The sequence below is a fragment of the Micromesistius poutassou genome, assembly GCF_964030765.1.
Source record: "Micromesistius poutassou genome assembly, chromosome: 10".
NCBI classification, from domain to species: domain Eukaryota; kingdom Metazoa; phylum Chordata; class Actinopteri; order Gadiformes; family Gadidae; genus Micromesistius; species Micromesistius poutassou.
The window spans coordinates 2,720,705-2,737,279 of record NC_140280.1 but is presented as its reverse complement, the minus strand read 5'-3'; the positions used below and the strand labels follow the sequence as shown (position 1 = coordinate 2,737,279).

The 16,575-nt window shown below is 45.9% G+C and overlaps 1 protein-coding gene across 1 annotated transcript; it reads right to left on the bottom strand.

Annotated features, from left to right (window-relative positions):
• Positions 1 to 341: 341 nt before the first annotated feature.
• On the bottom strand, positions 342 to 14,391 carry pdgfrb (platelet-derived growth factor receptor, beta polypeptide). The gene is made up of 27 exons (XM_084474530.1): positions 14,322 to 14,391; positions 12,984 to 13,023; positions 12,657 to 12,754; positions 11,968 to 12,163; positions 11,619 to 11,879; positions 11,307 to 11,437; positions 11,015 to 11,096; positions 10,814 to 10,885; positions 10,464 to 10,647; positions 10,151 to 10,266; positions 9,701 to 9,821; positions 9,412 to 9,514; positions 8,851 to 8,959; positions 8,571 to 8,662; positions 8,062 to 8,194; positions 7,697 to 7,795; positions 7,157 to 7,258; positions 6,721 to 6,829; positions 6,270 to 6,391; positions 6,004 to 6,113; positions 5,576 to 5,698; positions 5,135 to 5,246; positions 4,568 to 4,667; positions 3,862 to 3,967; positions 3,459 to 3,555; positions 3,043 to 3,175; positions 342 to 855 (listed from the first exon to the last, which is right to left on the bottom strand). Exons 2-27 carry the CDS (start codon positions 13,015 to 13,017, stop codon positions 774 to 776), a joined length of 3,027 nt encoding a protein of 1,008 aa, XP_084330656.1. The 5' UTR covers positions 13,018 to 13,023; positions 14,322 to 14,391; the 3' UTR covers positions 342 to 773.
• Between the last annotated feature and the right edge of the window lie 2,184 nt (positions 14,392 to 16,575).

The window sequence follows — 16,575 nt, the reverse complement described above, 5'->3', positions numbered from 1 at the left end:
CATACATTTGCATATGTTTACATACAGTATATGTGTGTATGCATATGGTATGTATATATACATATATGTATGTAGATCTATATATATATATATATATATATGCGTATATATATGTGTGTTTGTGTGTGTGTGTGTTGATAAGACAGTATTTTGATTTAATGTTTATTTTAATTTTAAGTAAAAAAGAAAAAAAAAAAACAGCATGTTAACATAATTATCATTAACCCTAACCTTATATTACCAATTATAGATAGATAGATATCAGTTAACCCTAACATATATTATCATATGTAGATAGATGTATCATATCATGTAACCATAACTCATGTTATTATTCTTAAGCTCAGAACAAAATACTATACAGCTCGTACAATTATTATAAAACTCAAAGCATTGTTATAAAGCACATTTCTTTATAACATAACATGTTATACATAACAATGGTGATGATAATTATCATAATAATAATAAAAATGATAACAATGATGGACATTTATGAGGACTCTTATCTTGTAGTATATGTTCTTTATTCTGGTTTAGCAGAACTCTTGAAGTATATGAGTTATTAATTAGGGGGACTCTTATCTTGAAGTATATGAGTTATCAATTAGGGGGACTGTTATCTTGAAGTCGATGAGTTATGTACTAGGGGGACTCTTATCTTGAAGTAGATGAGTTATGTACAACGACTAGGACTCTTATCTTGAAGTATATTAGTTATTAATTAGGGGGCTCTTATCTTGAAGTAGATGAGATATGTACTAGGGGGACTCTTATCTTGCATCCATCAGGTCTGATGTTTGTTCCACCATTGAGGCATCATGGGATTCTGGAGCGGCCTCCATAACAGCCAAGCTGAGGATGAATACATGACATCAGATGAACACATGATCTCAGATTTAACCATGACCTCAGGTGAACACTTGAACATCGAACCTCAGGTGAACACATGATGGAATGACTATTGCGCCAAACTTCTATATGTGATTGCTGTACGATCTGAGTGAATTAATTCATGAGAATGTGAATGTTTCTAATCTGCTGTGTTGCAGGTACCGACAGTACCAGCTCGACTCGACTCGACTCGCCTCGCCTTTTTTTGCGTTTCCATTGGCAAAAAAAGTACCCGGTACATAGTACCGGATACTTTTTTTAGTACTACCTCCGTCGAGGTTCCAAGCGAGCGGAGTAGGTACTTTTGTGTGACGTAAACAGGCTGCTGGCAACTGATTGGCTAGCGGCTGTAAATGGGAATAATCACTCAAAGTTAAGTCCGGCATGGTTGGAGTCCACAAACCCGCTCCCAAGAGGGACACTGATCAGCGTTTCGCCGTGTGTGTCGCTCCTTTCCCGGGGCTAGAGTTAGGCTGTGCGTGGGTGTGTGTGTCCGGCAATGGTTGTGTGTGTCCGGTGTGGCTGGAGTCCACGGACCGGCTCCCGAGGAAAAAATGTTTATTTTTAGTGTCGTTCCTTTCCCAGGGCTCGAGTTTCGCCTCCATCAACGTTACCGTATGACAACAATAGATGCGCAGTCATTGCGCTTTTTATTTTATTTTATTTCCCATCATAACCTTTCCCGGGAATCAGGAAATAGTCTTAATCAGATTCAGATTTCCCGGGAATCACGTCTCCCGTGATTAAAACCTAATGACGACCCGCCCATGTTGGAGAGGTTCTTTTCTACGACCCGCGCACATTGAAGAGGTACTTTTTTAGATGGAAATGCGACGTGCCTGGAACCAAACCGAGTCGAGTCGAGTTGAGTCGAGTCGAGTTGAGCTGGTACTGTCGGTGGAAAAGCGGCACTAGACTCTACATAGCCATTCAGTCCCTTATTTGTCTGTTGCACTATTGTTTGTTGTATGTCCTGGCACTTGATGAATGCACTTAATGCAGGTTGTATTCATTCATTGTACTTAATTGTGTAGCATGTACTTAATTGTGTTGTGTATGCATGTTGTGTAGCATGTACTTAGTTGTGTAGCATCTGCAGTAGCTAGCTATCACTGCTGTACACGGGGAATGGGGTTAGCCTGGCGATTGTCAGTACTTGCACTTGGTTCTATGAACGTCTTTACTGTACCGACTGCGATATATTGTTTCACTTCTTATGACAAATGTACTTATTGTAAGTCTCTTTGGATAAAAGCGTGCCCTAAATGTAAATGTTCTCAGTAGAGGTTGGGTTAAGGTTTAAAGTGCTGACAGCACTGGGGCTATTCTCTGTTCCTCCTTGGGTCAGGAAGCAGGAAGTGGAGAACAGAAGTAGAAAAGACCCCAACTCCTACTCATAACCAAATCTACTAACCCTATACTACCCTACTGTCTCTAAACTACCTCCACCAAAACCTACTAACCCTCTGACTCTCAACTACCTCCACCCAAACTTACTAACCCTATATTACCCCTAACCAACCCTACACTCAGCTACACCACCCAACCTTACACCACCCTAAACAGTATAATAAATATACTTAAGCAATAGATCACGACAGGCTGTGAAATGTTCTCATTATACTACAGTTAAGGGGTGTTGTCTGTCCCGACGTACGTAAGTATGACGTACGTAAGTACGGTTACGTAAGTATGGCGAAATGAAAGTCATAGACACTCAATTTAGAAGAAACAAGAAAGTCGGACAAGGATTTTTTTAACAAATACAAAAATGTTGTCCCTCCTGACTGCCTGCAAAGTGCGCGGAGGTTGCAATGCAACACACGGTAGCGTCCTTCAGAGAGAAGGCTAGAGACGGTAGCTCGGCAATTTAGCCTACTATCGAGCAGTTCACTAACCGTGTGCCTATTGCTTTACAACATTTCCACCCTCTCCATCAATCAACATATTTTTAGGCTTCAGTGAACTATGCTATTGCTTTTATATATAAATAAACAACTGTTCAAGTTAGGCGTGGAGTGATACAGAACTCCGTAAACTGAACAGTTATATATACTATCTAGTATAGTACTAGATACTAGATAATATATACGTATTCTGCCACTATACTTCTATAAAATACTGCACTATGATGCTGTATATACTCACGGGGCTTGGAGGTTTTCAGGTCCTGCCTGCACCTGGGCACTGGTATCCATGGTGACCAGGTAGCTGTGGGAGGAGCCAGCCTCCGGGAGCTCTGTATGTGTTTGGTCAACCAAAACCTCAGGGGCGTGGTCCACTGGAGGGAGAGAAGGACGGATGGAGGGTGAGAGTGTAACCTTGGTAACTGGGCTGTCTGAATGACAGGGTAAGTGCGTTACCTAGGTTACCAGGCTGTCTGAATGACAGGGTAAGTGCGTTACCTAGGTTACCAGGCTGTCTGAATGACAGGTTTAGCGTGTTACCTAGGTGGCTGATTGACAGGGTAAGTGTGTTACCTGGGTAACCAGGCTGTCTGAATGATAGGGTAAGCGCGTTACCTAGGTTACCAGGCTGTCTGAAGGACAGGGTAAGTGCGTTACCTAGGTTACCAGGCTGTTGGTCCGTCCTGGCGGCTCTTGATCGGATTATCGCTGTATTGTCTCCACTCACGAAGTTCTGCTTCAGCTGGGAGTACACCTACCCAAACAACAGAATACACCATAATATGATACACACCGTAGCACAACACATGATGCAACACAACAAAACACAACACCACACAACACACATCAGGAAACACCAAAACAGACACGGCTTGATGAACCAGTTAGAATCAACCGAAAGCATTTTAAACCAGTAAGAACCAACCAGAAGCTGTTTGAATGACCAATGTCAGTGCACTCTGTCTGCACTCTGAGATATGTAATATCATATGATCAGTTGTAAATACATATTGTCCTACAATCAATCATATTCAAGGACACGTAATCAGATTATGGAGACCTGTTTGTGGGCGTGGTCCAGCATGTTGCCAGTAGCAACGGCTAAAGAGGTAAAAGAGAGTCTGGAGGTTGGCTCTGTCTTCCAACAGCCAATCATCAGCTGGTATCTGTAGACACACCCAGAGCACACGTTACACAGCCCCCACACACACATAAATACACACACACACACATACGGACACACACACACACACACACACACACACACACACACACACACACACACACTTGCATTATCTCAGTAAAAATATAGGTTGTTGGGGGGGCCTAGTAACATGGTGGTTGTCATGGTGATGTGGGCCTAGTAACATGGTGGTTGTCATGGGGCTGTAGGCCTAGTCACATGGGTGTTGTCATGGTGATGGGGATGGTGCCTGTTAACACGGTGGTAGTCCTGGGGATGTGGGCTCAGTAACACGGGGACTAGGGTAAGGGTGTTTGGTCATGGATGTTGGGGTGATGGGGTTATAGGTAAGGGGGTTATGGGGTTTGCGGTCAGGGGTTGGAGGTTAGGGGTAATGGGGTTGGAGGTTAGGGGTAATGGGGTTGGAGGTTAGGGGTTATGGGGTTGGAGGTTAGGGGTTATGGGGTTTGAGGTCAGGGGTTGGAGGTTAGGGGTTATGGGGTTGGAGGTTAGGGGTAATGGGGTTGGAGGTTAGGGTAAGGGGGTTAGGGGTTATATGATAGTCCTAGGGTTCGGTGCTTACAGGTCCTGGGAAGCCTGTTGGGGTCTGGCCATGCGGTACCCGGTCTTCAGGGCCGAACACAGCCTGTTGGTGGAGCTGAGGTCTGCGTACGGAGCCTCCCCTTAGAAGGCGACGTTCATGCGGTTATACAGGATACACTGTAGACACATTCTATCTACCATAGATCTATTCACAGATCTATGCTGCCTAACAGACAATCTATACACTGGGATCCAATAATTCCTCTACGATGTACTTATCTAGATAACATTCGGTGAGGTTCCTTAAGTAGTTCTGTATATACTTTATACTATATATTATATAAACTATATTACTAGTAGTACCCAGAGTATACATGTCTACTAGTATGATTAGTATGTCTAGTACTAATATATACTACTGTATATTGTAGTACTGGTACAATATATTATTTGAACTGTGTTACCAGTAGTACCCAGACTTTAGATATAGAAATTAGTTGGTTAGATAGATAGATATTAACATGATTACTCTAGCACCAGTATGTATATACACTAGTACTAGCACATACTGCATACTATATAATGTACAGTACTAGTAGTAGAGTACCCAGAGAGAAGATCTCCCACAGCAGAACTCCGTAGGACCAGACGTCGCTCTGCGTGGTGTAAACACACTGGAAGATGCTCTCTGGAGACATCCACTTCACCGGCAGGTAGCACTGCACACACACACACACACACACACACACACACACACACACACACACACACACACACACATGCAATTACGAACACACAATTACACAATTACAAACACACAATTAAACAATTACACACACACATACACAATTACACACACGCACACGCACACACACACACACACACACAAACACAATTACACTCATGCACACACACACACACACACACACACACACACACACACACACACATACACACAATTACACACACACACACAATTACACACACACACACACACACACAGACTCCTCCCCTTAGAGGGGCTACAGATCAAGAGCTTCTGACTCACATTTCCGCGGGTGACGTAGCTCTGATCCTTGTGGAGGTCATGTGACAGACGCCAGTCTCCAACCTTCACCAGCCCCCCCCCACACACCAACACATTCCTGGCTGCTAGGTCCCTATGGACACACTACACACACACACACACACACACACACACACAGTTATCACTATGTGCTAGTACGGTGTATCGCCGTAAAATGAGAGCAAGAAAAAGCAGAGAGAACAAGTGGAGGAAGGGGACATGAAAAAGGTCATAGGATGCATGAGGAAGGAGACAGGAGAAGGATCCTAGGATGTGGGCGGTAGGAGACATGAGTAAGGTCCTAGGATGTGAGAGGAAGGAGACAGGAGAAGGATCCTAGGATGTGGGCGGTAGGAGACATGAGTAAGGTCCTAGGATGCTAGAGGAAGGAGACGTGAGAAAGGTCCTACGTTGTTGGAGGACAGGAAGGCCATGGCCTCGGCCACCTGGTGGCTGAAACTGACGAGGTCCTGAAGGCTGAGGCCAGAGGAGTCACCATGACGACCAGGGTCAGCATCACCTGGAGGGAGAGGAGAGAGCTCATCACCTACCATCTATTCCTCTATGCACCACTGTTAGGGTGTAGATAACATTAGGCTATGTGACATAGGTGAGATTCTATATATAATGGTATAGATGTGTTTTATCTGAATATATATTCTATATGTTACGGTACCACACAGGGGGTCCTCGGGGCTCGGGTTGAGTTCAGGGTGGGTTTGATCTCCAAGCGTCTCCATGGCAACACACTGAGCATCTCCCTTCATCATGTCCATATAAACTCCCTCTATGGCCTCACTAGAAAAACAGACAGACCGCCAGACAGACAGACAGACAGGTAGTCATCTCATCTTGATCATTGCATAATTTTGCTGTGGCGCTATTTACATCAGCTTACCCAGACCATGAGGTTAACTCATTAACTCTGACAATGAGGTTAACTAACCCTGACCATTAGGTTAACTAACCCTGACCTATAGGTGATGCTACCCGTTGTCTAGGTGATTCTACCTGTTGTCTAGGAGATTCTACCTGTTGTCTAGGTGATTCTACCCGTTGTCTAGGTGATTCTACCTGTTGTCTAGGAGATTCTACCTGTTGTCTAGGTGATTCTACCCGTTGTCTACCTGTTGTCCAGGTGTGGGACTTCATCGGTCAGTAAGCTGTGCTTGTGACGGTGCAGGTAGGCAAGCAGGTCCCCGTGACAACACAACTCAGTTATCAGGAAGAAAGAACCTAGACAGACAGATAGACAGACAGACAGACAGAAATGCCAGTAAGCATGTAAAGATACAATAGGTGCCAGGACGTACAAACATATGAGTCATACAGCTAATAACAATATATGTATTGATGTGTATATGTAATAATGTATTATATATAATAAATAACACTACTAATATGAATGTATAATGCATAATTACTAATACTACAAATAGTAATAAATTATATATATAACTGATGCTACTAATAGTAGTGTATGATATTTAGTAACTATATTTATACTATATTGCTAACAGTATTCAGTGTGGAACACATGTTCTATCTGGTATATAGAGGTACCTGGGGGGCCGCAGACTCCCAGCAGGTTGGTGATATTCAGGTGCGGCCCCAACACTCCGAGAACCTTGGCCTCCGACATCAGAGAGGACTCGGCGCTGCGCCCTGCTGGCCGGACAGTGTTATTACATATGACACGTATAACACAAAAAGTGTTATAATGCACATGTTACACGTATTACCTAGTGTCATGTTACACAAAGTGTTATATTTCACATGTTAGTGGTTGCACTCTGGCTAACAAACACTAACATCCAACTGACCTTCAACCAGCAGGTTTACACGGGAAAAAGACTGCAAAACAGACAGCTGGACAGACAGACTGCTAAGCCGACAGACAGACAGACAGACAGACAGACAGACAGACAGACAGACAGACAGGTAGACCAACAGACAGACCAATAGATGGGACAGCTAGACCAAAAGACAGACAGACAGACAGCTAGACAGACGGGTAGACAGACAGGTAGCCCCACAGATAGTCAGGCGTGCAGATCAACAGACATACAGACAGGCAGACAGACAGAGGGGTATTGCACGTACGTTTCAGTATCTTCACGGCCACCTTGGTGCTGCAGTCAGACCAACCGGTCACCGAGGCTTCAACGATCTGACCGAACCCCCCCGCACCCAGCGGAGAACCTGCAGACAGACAGGCAGACAGACAGACCGTCAGAACCCAGTGGAGAACCTGCAGACAGACAGGCAGACAGACAGACCGTCAGAACCCAGCGGAGAACCTGCAGACAGACAGGCAGACGTCAGAATCCCGGCTTAACCCTGGCTAGGTTTTAGGGTGAAAGAAAGCAGGGCTCACCACAACCATGTCTAGGGTTTAGGGTTAGGGTTTAGGGTTAGCTAGCATTCACCACAACCATGTCTAGGGTTTAGGGTCAGCAGGGTTTTACCAAGGATGACGCTGTCTCGTGGCACCTCCCAGGCTGAGGTGCTTGGCAGGAGGGCAGGGTCGACGTAGGAGTAAAGCTTTCCATCAGATCCGGCTGAATCCATGATCCTCCACATGCACTTATAGGGCGGTTTCTGCACAATGACAAGAAGGTTTCTGCACAATGACAAGAAGGTTTCTGCACAATAACCAGAAGGTTTCTGCACAATAACCAGAAGGTTTCTACACAATAACCAGAAGGTTTCTGCACAATAACCAGAAGGTTTCTACACAATAACCAGAAGGTTTCTACACAATAACCAGAAGGTTTCTACACAATAACCAGAAGGTTTCTGCACAATAACCAGAAGGTTTCTACACAATAACCAGAAGGTTTCTACACAATAACCAGAAGGTTTCTACACAATAACCAGAAGGTTTCTGCACAATAACCTGAATGAAAATAAAATGTAACAGAAATAAAAACTTGATATACCACTGTATTTAATACTGTATTATCAACAATATTACCTTCCTCCAGACGACGATGAGGATGATGAGGAAGATAAGAGTCAGGACAATCAGAACAGCGACGACCAATAACAGAATAAGAGGGATTCCAGCTAGACATGAAGAATAAGAAGGCTTACATTTAGTCACTAGTCTGAACAAGCAGGAGCACAAGTGGTCACTAGTCTGAACAAGCAGGCTTACATGTGGTCACTGGTCTAGACAAACAGGCTTACATTGTGGTCACTAGTCTAGACAAGCAGGCTTACATGTGGTCACTAGTGTACACAAGCAGGCTTACATGTGGTGACCAGGCGGAGGTCCCAGGCCCGACGGCCGAGCTGGTTCTTGGCCTCGCAGCGGACTGCGCTGACAGAGTGCAAGCTGGGCAGGACCAGCAGACTGTGGACCTGAGGGATCCAAACAGACATTCCTTCACCTAACCCTGACCCGAGCGAGCTCATGTAGCCATGACCCTCTATTAACCCCAGTATCATCAAACCCTAAACCTCTACTAACTCTAGGTTTCCTGTGTCTTCATTAGGTTTGCTGGGATCCTGTAGCTAAGTTACGTGTTGTTGTATGTTGAGATTACAGCAAGCTACTGTATTATATTATACAGTAATATAAGTACCTTACTGGCAAAACTGCTGCCAGTACTTAACTGTCATTTTACATTGAAAAGTTTTACAATGTAAATTTTTTACAAAGTTTTACTAGGTTATGGTTACATATTACGAGGTAACTTGTCGCTAAATTACGCGTTTGCTTGGTTATGCTAAATGCCCTGAATGTAAATGTTATGTGTTGCTGGGTTACGTGTCGCTAAGGTAAATGTTTTGTGTTTGTGTTGCTAGGTTACCTGTGTGAAATTTTGGTCTCCAGGATGAGAGACGTTGGTCTCAATCTCGACTCCATGGAAACCCGTAGAGAGATTCTGCCACAGGTCTGTCTTACCATCACACCTGTAGAGAGGAGGGGGGGGAGAGGGGGAGAGAGGAGGGGGAGGAGAGAGAGGAGGAGAGAGGAGGGGAGGGGGTGGAGAGGAGGTGGAGGATGAGAGAAGTCACTGAATACGAGTGTGCGTGTGTATGTGTGTATGTGTGGTTGTGTCTGTTCGTCTGTGTGTGTGTGTGTGTGTGTGTGTGTACCTTTCTTGTGATTGACAGCTGTACCATTGAAGAGAAGGGGCGGGATCTCCTTCAACAACACACAGCACGGCCTGACGACCGAGAGCAGCAGACTCCGATAGCTGATGTACCCTAGGGGGCGCTACACACACATATATACGTCCCCATTGCAGAAATGGCAATGCATAAAAGCAATTGGCCTCTGGGGTATTTTCCGGCTATGAGAAAATGTAACATATGTCATCAAATGTATGCCTTCAGATGACAGTCTGTAAGGTCTGGCTGCCTTAAAGGTGCAATGTTCATCTGATGACTGTAGCGCCCCCTATGGCCTGATGGACGGATGGACGCTTTCTGGACTGATTCATCCCTACATCAAGTTTGATGATGATTGTCTAGAGTTAACCCCCCCCTTTTGGCTCCTTGAAGCTCACACACACACACACACACACACACACACACACTCCTCACCTGTGACCTCTAGGTTGAAGGTGACCTCTCTGACCTCGTCCTTGTTGACCACTGTGGCGGTGTACGACCCGCTCTGTTTCCTCTGGACTCCCACCAACAGCAGCCTGCTCACGTATCTGAGATGCACCACATTAACCAATTAGTCAGATTATACAGTCATAATTACTACACTAACCAGATTAACCAGTCAGATTATCCAGACAGATTAGCCAGATTAGTCAGAATACCTGGATTAACCAGATAGACCAGAATAATCTAGTTATTTTGATTATCCAATCAGAATAACCAGATTAACCAGATGAATGGATATCACCTGGTGCCGCTGGTCTTGGTCGTGGAGACCAGGCCGGTTTCCGTGGGGATGGGGTTGTTGCCATGGCGCCAGGTGATGTTGGGGGAGGGAAAGGCCACCACGTCCACCTGCATCTCCAGGTCCCCGTCCAAAGAGCGGGAGACGTCTGGTCCTCCCCTGGCCTCAGCCCGCACAAAGCCTCGCTCTGTAGCAAATACAACCATAACCAGTGTTAACCAGTGTTAACCAGTGTTAACCAGTGTGACCCAGTGTTAACCAGTGTTAACCAGTGTGACCCAGTGTTAACCAGTGTTACCCAGTGTTAACCAGTGTTAACCAGTGTTAACCAGTGTCAACCAGTGTTAACTTACCTAGTACAGTGATATTCACAGTTTTGGAAGTCTGGCCTTGCACCCGGTCCCTGACCATACACACGTAGACGCCTACAAGAAACACAAAAACACTTGACTTTGATTCTCAATGTCGGCCGAGTGGGCGGAGTCTAGTCTGAGGAGTTGGCGGGAGTCAGTGAGACATGCGGTGAGGATGTGGTTGCTATGGTAGATACACACCTGAGTCATCCATTGTTGCCATGGAAATGTTGACAATTGATCGAATCTGATTGGGCAGGAATTCGGTCAGTGGCTCTATTACCTAAGAGGGAGAAATAGAGAAATGAATAGTTCTTAAGTTTCTTTAATTGTTTACATATAGTTGTGTTGTTGATATTTCTAAAGTTTCTATCACTTATATAGTTATGTCGTTTATAGTTATTGGAGTTTGTTTCTTTAATTTCTACAGACAGACAGGTAGACTGTCAGACAGCTAGCTGTCAGACAGAGAGGTAGAGGGTAAGACAGGTACCTGTCTGCGGGGGTACTGCCAGGTGAAGAAGACCACATCAGGGGCATCTACGGTGCAGTTAACCATCAGAGCATCACCAACCAGATGGACCTGTCCGGACCACTCCATCTGGACCTCAAACACCTGGGGGACTGACGGACAGACAGACAGGCAGGCAAGCAGACAGACAGACAGGTAGACAGACAGGGAGTTTCTCATCAGTATATCCATTGATTGGTCTAAAGAGATCAGTGTATTGATTGGTCTAAAGTGATCAGTGTATTGATTGGTCTAAAGTGATCAGTGTATTGATTGGCGGGTCTGGGAGCGGACCTATGATGCTGAACACATAGTAGGTCTGGGAAGTCTTCTCCTGGCCATCGCCCCGGGCAACACAGCGGTAGGACGAGTCGTTGAGCGGCCCGTTGAAGCCCTGCGAGGCCCGGTACCGGACGGCCCCGACCGGCACCCTGCTGTCCCTCTCGTACAGCGACACGTTGAGGCGCGGGTCGGTCACCGCGCACGGGATGGTGCCTTCCTCCCCGTCCTTCGTCACCAACCCGCCACCTCCTGGGACGAACCATTCCTCCGGTCCTACAGGGGGGGGGGGGGGAGAGCAGACCGCTTACACCCTGGGGGGAAGACAGGGGCACATCTGCTGTGACGGTGTCCGGGTTTTTACCGTGTCCTGGGATGAAGACGTCGAGACTCTTGGTTTGGCGGGACGAGGGCTCCTCACACGCGTACCGCCCCGCCTGCCTCCAGCTGGTGTTGTGGAGCTGCAGGGTGCTGGTGGAGCCCTGCTCCGCGGTGGACACCCCGTCGGGTACCACCGCCATGGGGAAACTCCAGACCACCGGACCCCACCCGGAACACACCTGTCCAACCACACCACCTCGTCTCAGGTAGGAAGGCTGTTTGCCCTACCTTTCTCGTCATTAGTTATGAAGCGTATCGTGTGTGGCTCGGGGGCGGGGCTCTGTGAGTACGACATTTCATGTTGGAAGGGATTTTACTCGTAACCATGGCAACCCCTCCGGGAGTCGCTACTGGTAACCAGGGGAACACCTCATGCTATTTCTTCCTTGTAACCATGGTGCCACCTCCGCTATTTCTTCCTGGTAACCATGGTAACACCTCCGCTGGTCCCTACTTCCAACTGTTGAAACACCTCAGCTGGTTCCTACTAGTAACCATGGAAAAACCTCAAGTTCCTACTGGTAAACACCTTCCTACTAGTAACCATAGCATCAACAAAATGATTGTACTAATCTGTAAAAAGTAACATGAAAGCAGATTACTTAAACGTTGACGTGGTTAGAGGTTAGTGGTTTGGATCAGTAGTAGTAGTAGTATGTCTTTTTCACCAACCACTGTAAAGGAGGAGTTTGGATCAAGCTGAACTTCAGGGAGTGAGAAGTTTAACTCCAAAGAAGCGCCCTCTTCTGGACACATCTGGAACAGCAGCACTGGAGATGGGATGGAGGGGGAGGTGGTTAGAAGCGGTCAGTAGGGTACTTGGTGTGGGCAGGTGGTGTGGGTAGGGTAGGTCGTGGTGGTAGGTGGTGTAGGTTGGCGGTGTGGGTGGGTGGTGGTGTGGGTAGAGGTGGTATGGGTAGGTAGGGAAGGTGGTGTGAGTAGATGGAGTGGGTAGGTGGTGGTGTGGGTAAGGGGGGTAGGGCGGTAGGTTTCTCTTACCCAGGAAAATTGCCTTCAGAGTGTTCACTTCCATGACGCTCTAGAGAGAGAGAGAGAGAGAGAGAGAGAGAGAGAGAGAGAGAGCGAGAGAGAGAGAGGATTTTCCACTCAAACATGTTTTCCTAACGCACTGATGATTTGACCAGAAACACATTCCTCTGTGTGTGTGTGTGTCTGTGTGTGTGTGTGTGTGTGTGTGTGTGTGTGTGTGTGTGTGTGTGTGTGTGTGTGTGTGTGTGTGGCAATGAGACAATTTGTTTGAGTTCCCAAAAGTTAATATGAAAAACGTTTTGCCTGCCTGAACTGCTGTCTGTCTGTCTGTCTTACATAACAGTCTGTAGGGAAGGAGACCGCAGTTGGTACCATAAATACAATAACATAACATACACATAGAGACCACAGTAGTATTGTTATAAGTACAATAAATGCTGTACAGATAAATACAAATATATAAAAGTAGAAGTAGTGGTAGTAGTGGTGGTAGTGGTAGTAGTAAAAGTAATTGTATACTGGTAACAGTATTGTAAGTAGAGTAACAGTACTAGTACTAGTAGTAGTACTAATGGTACAAATACTACTACTACTACTAGCACTAGTCGTAGTGGTACTACTACTACTAGTAGAGTAGCAGTATAGCTACTGCTGGTAGTGGTAGTGGTACTTCTAGTAGAAGTAGTATAGTAGCAGTAGTAGTAGTAGAGTAGAAGTAGTGGTACTACTGGTAGTGGTAGTGGTACTTCTAGTAGTAGTGCTACTCCTAATAGTAATTGTATTGTATTGAAAGTGCCAACAAAAAGGGGTCATATTTCCTGACCCCTTAAGCCTACCGTCATAAAACTTTGTTTACATTTGTCTCTCCTCACAATGAACAAATGTTTCCCATCACCTGCAACAACCTGGCCAACGGACGGCCAAATCAAACCCAATCACCTTTAGGTGCCTGAAGGAGGGGTTAACTTAGGGCGATCCTCACCACACTGTACTTAAAGAAACACCAAGATGAACTAGGCTAATGTATATCCCAAACAGGACCACAGGGGGCGCTATGTCAATGGATTGTAAACATTGAAGAAGCATAACTCCTCACCCTCTTGACATATGGGCATGACAGTTTTTACGCGCATCACCAGACCCAAGCAGAGCTTATTCCAATGTTATTAACCATACAGAAACCAAAACAGTTCCTAACGGTCTGTGTAGGACTTGGCCCATGATAAATGCTGCGTATAATGCTGCTTTAATTATGTTTGTAATAACACTACAATACAACACTATGTATTTCTATTTGTATGTTTTTATATATGTATGTGAATGCATTAGTATGTGTTCTCTTCTCACCAGAGAGTTGCGCTCTTCATGTATTCAATCTGTATCCCATAATAATCCAACACCAATCCATCTGTTGCTACGGTGACACCAGAAGTACTCAAAAGTTTTTAAGAGTCTCTTTAGTTTCTCTCTACTACACTTTGAGTTTAGTAGAGAGAGAGAGAGAGAGAGAGAGAGAGAGAGAGAGAGAGAGTGAGAGAGAGAGAGAGAGAGAGAGAGAGAGAGGGAGAGGGAGAGGGAGAAGGAGAAGGAGGGGGAGGGGAGAGAGAGAGAGAGAGAGGGAGAGGGAGAAGGAGAAGGAGAAGGAGGGGGAGGGGAGAGAGAGAGAGAGAGAGGGAGGTCTGTTTTTGGTTTTCTCCGCCCCCTGCCTCACATCTCCCACAGGATATGACCAGAGGGTAAGGGAATGTCCCAAACACACACACACACACACACACACACACACACACACACACACACACACACACACACACACACACACACACACACACACACACACACACACAAATGGTACCTCCAGATGATGGTTAACTAGCGTAGATTAATTTACCAGACGCTATGACTATTCAACCAGATCAAACTACATTTGAGAGTAAGTGATGTATAATATAAAAAATAAAAAAAATCCATATTCATACATTAAATTAACAAATTTTGTAACACTGTACGTGGGAACACACACACACACACACACGCACACACACACACACACACACACACACACACACACACGTACAGTGTTACAAATTTTGTAACACTGTACGTGGGAACACACACACACGCACGCGCACACACACACACACACACACACACACACACACACACACACACACAGACATTAGTGATGTAAGAGCACCCTCTGCTGGATACTATGGGTTGGTACTACATGCAATGGAATGTACTGTATTAGTTAGCACATGTATAGTACTGTGTAGTACTATGGTAGTACTGTTGTACTATGTTGGTACTATGGTGGTGCTTTATTAGCACTATGGTAGTACTGTAGTACTATGTTAGTAATGAGTGATACAGACACCGGGGTTAGCCCCCTACTCTAGTGATGAGTACAGACAGCGGGGTTAGCCCCCTACTCTAGTGATGAGTGGTACAGACACCGGGGTTAGCCCCCTACTCTAGTGATGAGTACAGACACCGGGGTTAGCCCCCTACTCTAGTGATGAGTACAGACACCGGGGTTAGCCCCCTACTCTAGTGATGAGTACAGACACCGGGGTTAGCCCCCTACTCTAGTGATGAGTGCAGACACCGGGGTTAGCCCCCTACTCTAGTGATGAGTGCAGACACCGGGGTTAGCCCTCTACTCTAGTGATGAGTACAGACACCGGGGTTAGCCCCCTACTCTAGTGATGAGTGCAGACACCGGGGTTAGCCCCCTACTCTAGTGATGAGTGGTACAGACACCGGGGTTAGCCCCCTACTCTAGTGATGAGTGGTACAGACACCGGGGTTAGCCCCCTACTCTAGTGATGAGTGGTACAGACACCGGGGTTAGCCCCCTACTCTAGTGATGAGTACAGACACCGGGGTTAGCCCCCTACTCTAGTGATGTACAGACACCGGGGTTAGCCCCCTACTCTAGAGACCAGAGGGGTCTCCAGGGACCCCAGGTGGTCGGGTCCTCAGTTCAAGGTCTCATCTGAGAGCCGGTGCTCAGGGAAGAGTCCAAGTCTCTGTCCTGGGGCCGTTCTACCATAGTACTACAATACTTATACAGTACTACCCAGTTCCACAGTACTACCATAGTACCGTATAGAACCTATAGAAACATGTGTACTTTGTACACATCACACATGGACACACACACATACACACACACACACACACACACACACACACACACACACACACACACACACACACACACACACATCACACATGGACACACACACACACACACACACACACACACACACACACACACACACACACACACACACACACACACACACACCATGTTAATACTGTGTTACTTTTGTAGTACCGTGTCTGTGCAGCAAGGTGTGACAGTAGACAAAACCCAAAGTCCACCTTTTATTACATAATTACCCGACAGTCTTTGACATAGTCTCCGTTGCCTGTTCTTTCTCTGTGCCGTTCCGGTTGAACAGGAGAAACCAGTGCTACCGTGTGACTCAATACCCTCATTATGCACGCTTCCAGCAACTCACGGTATGTTCCATAGATAAAATGCACAAAATATTTGCTACATTGAATACATAACTAGATAAAAGTAGCGAACTAC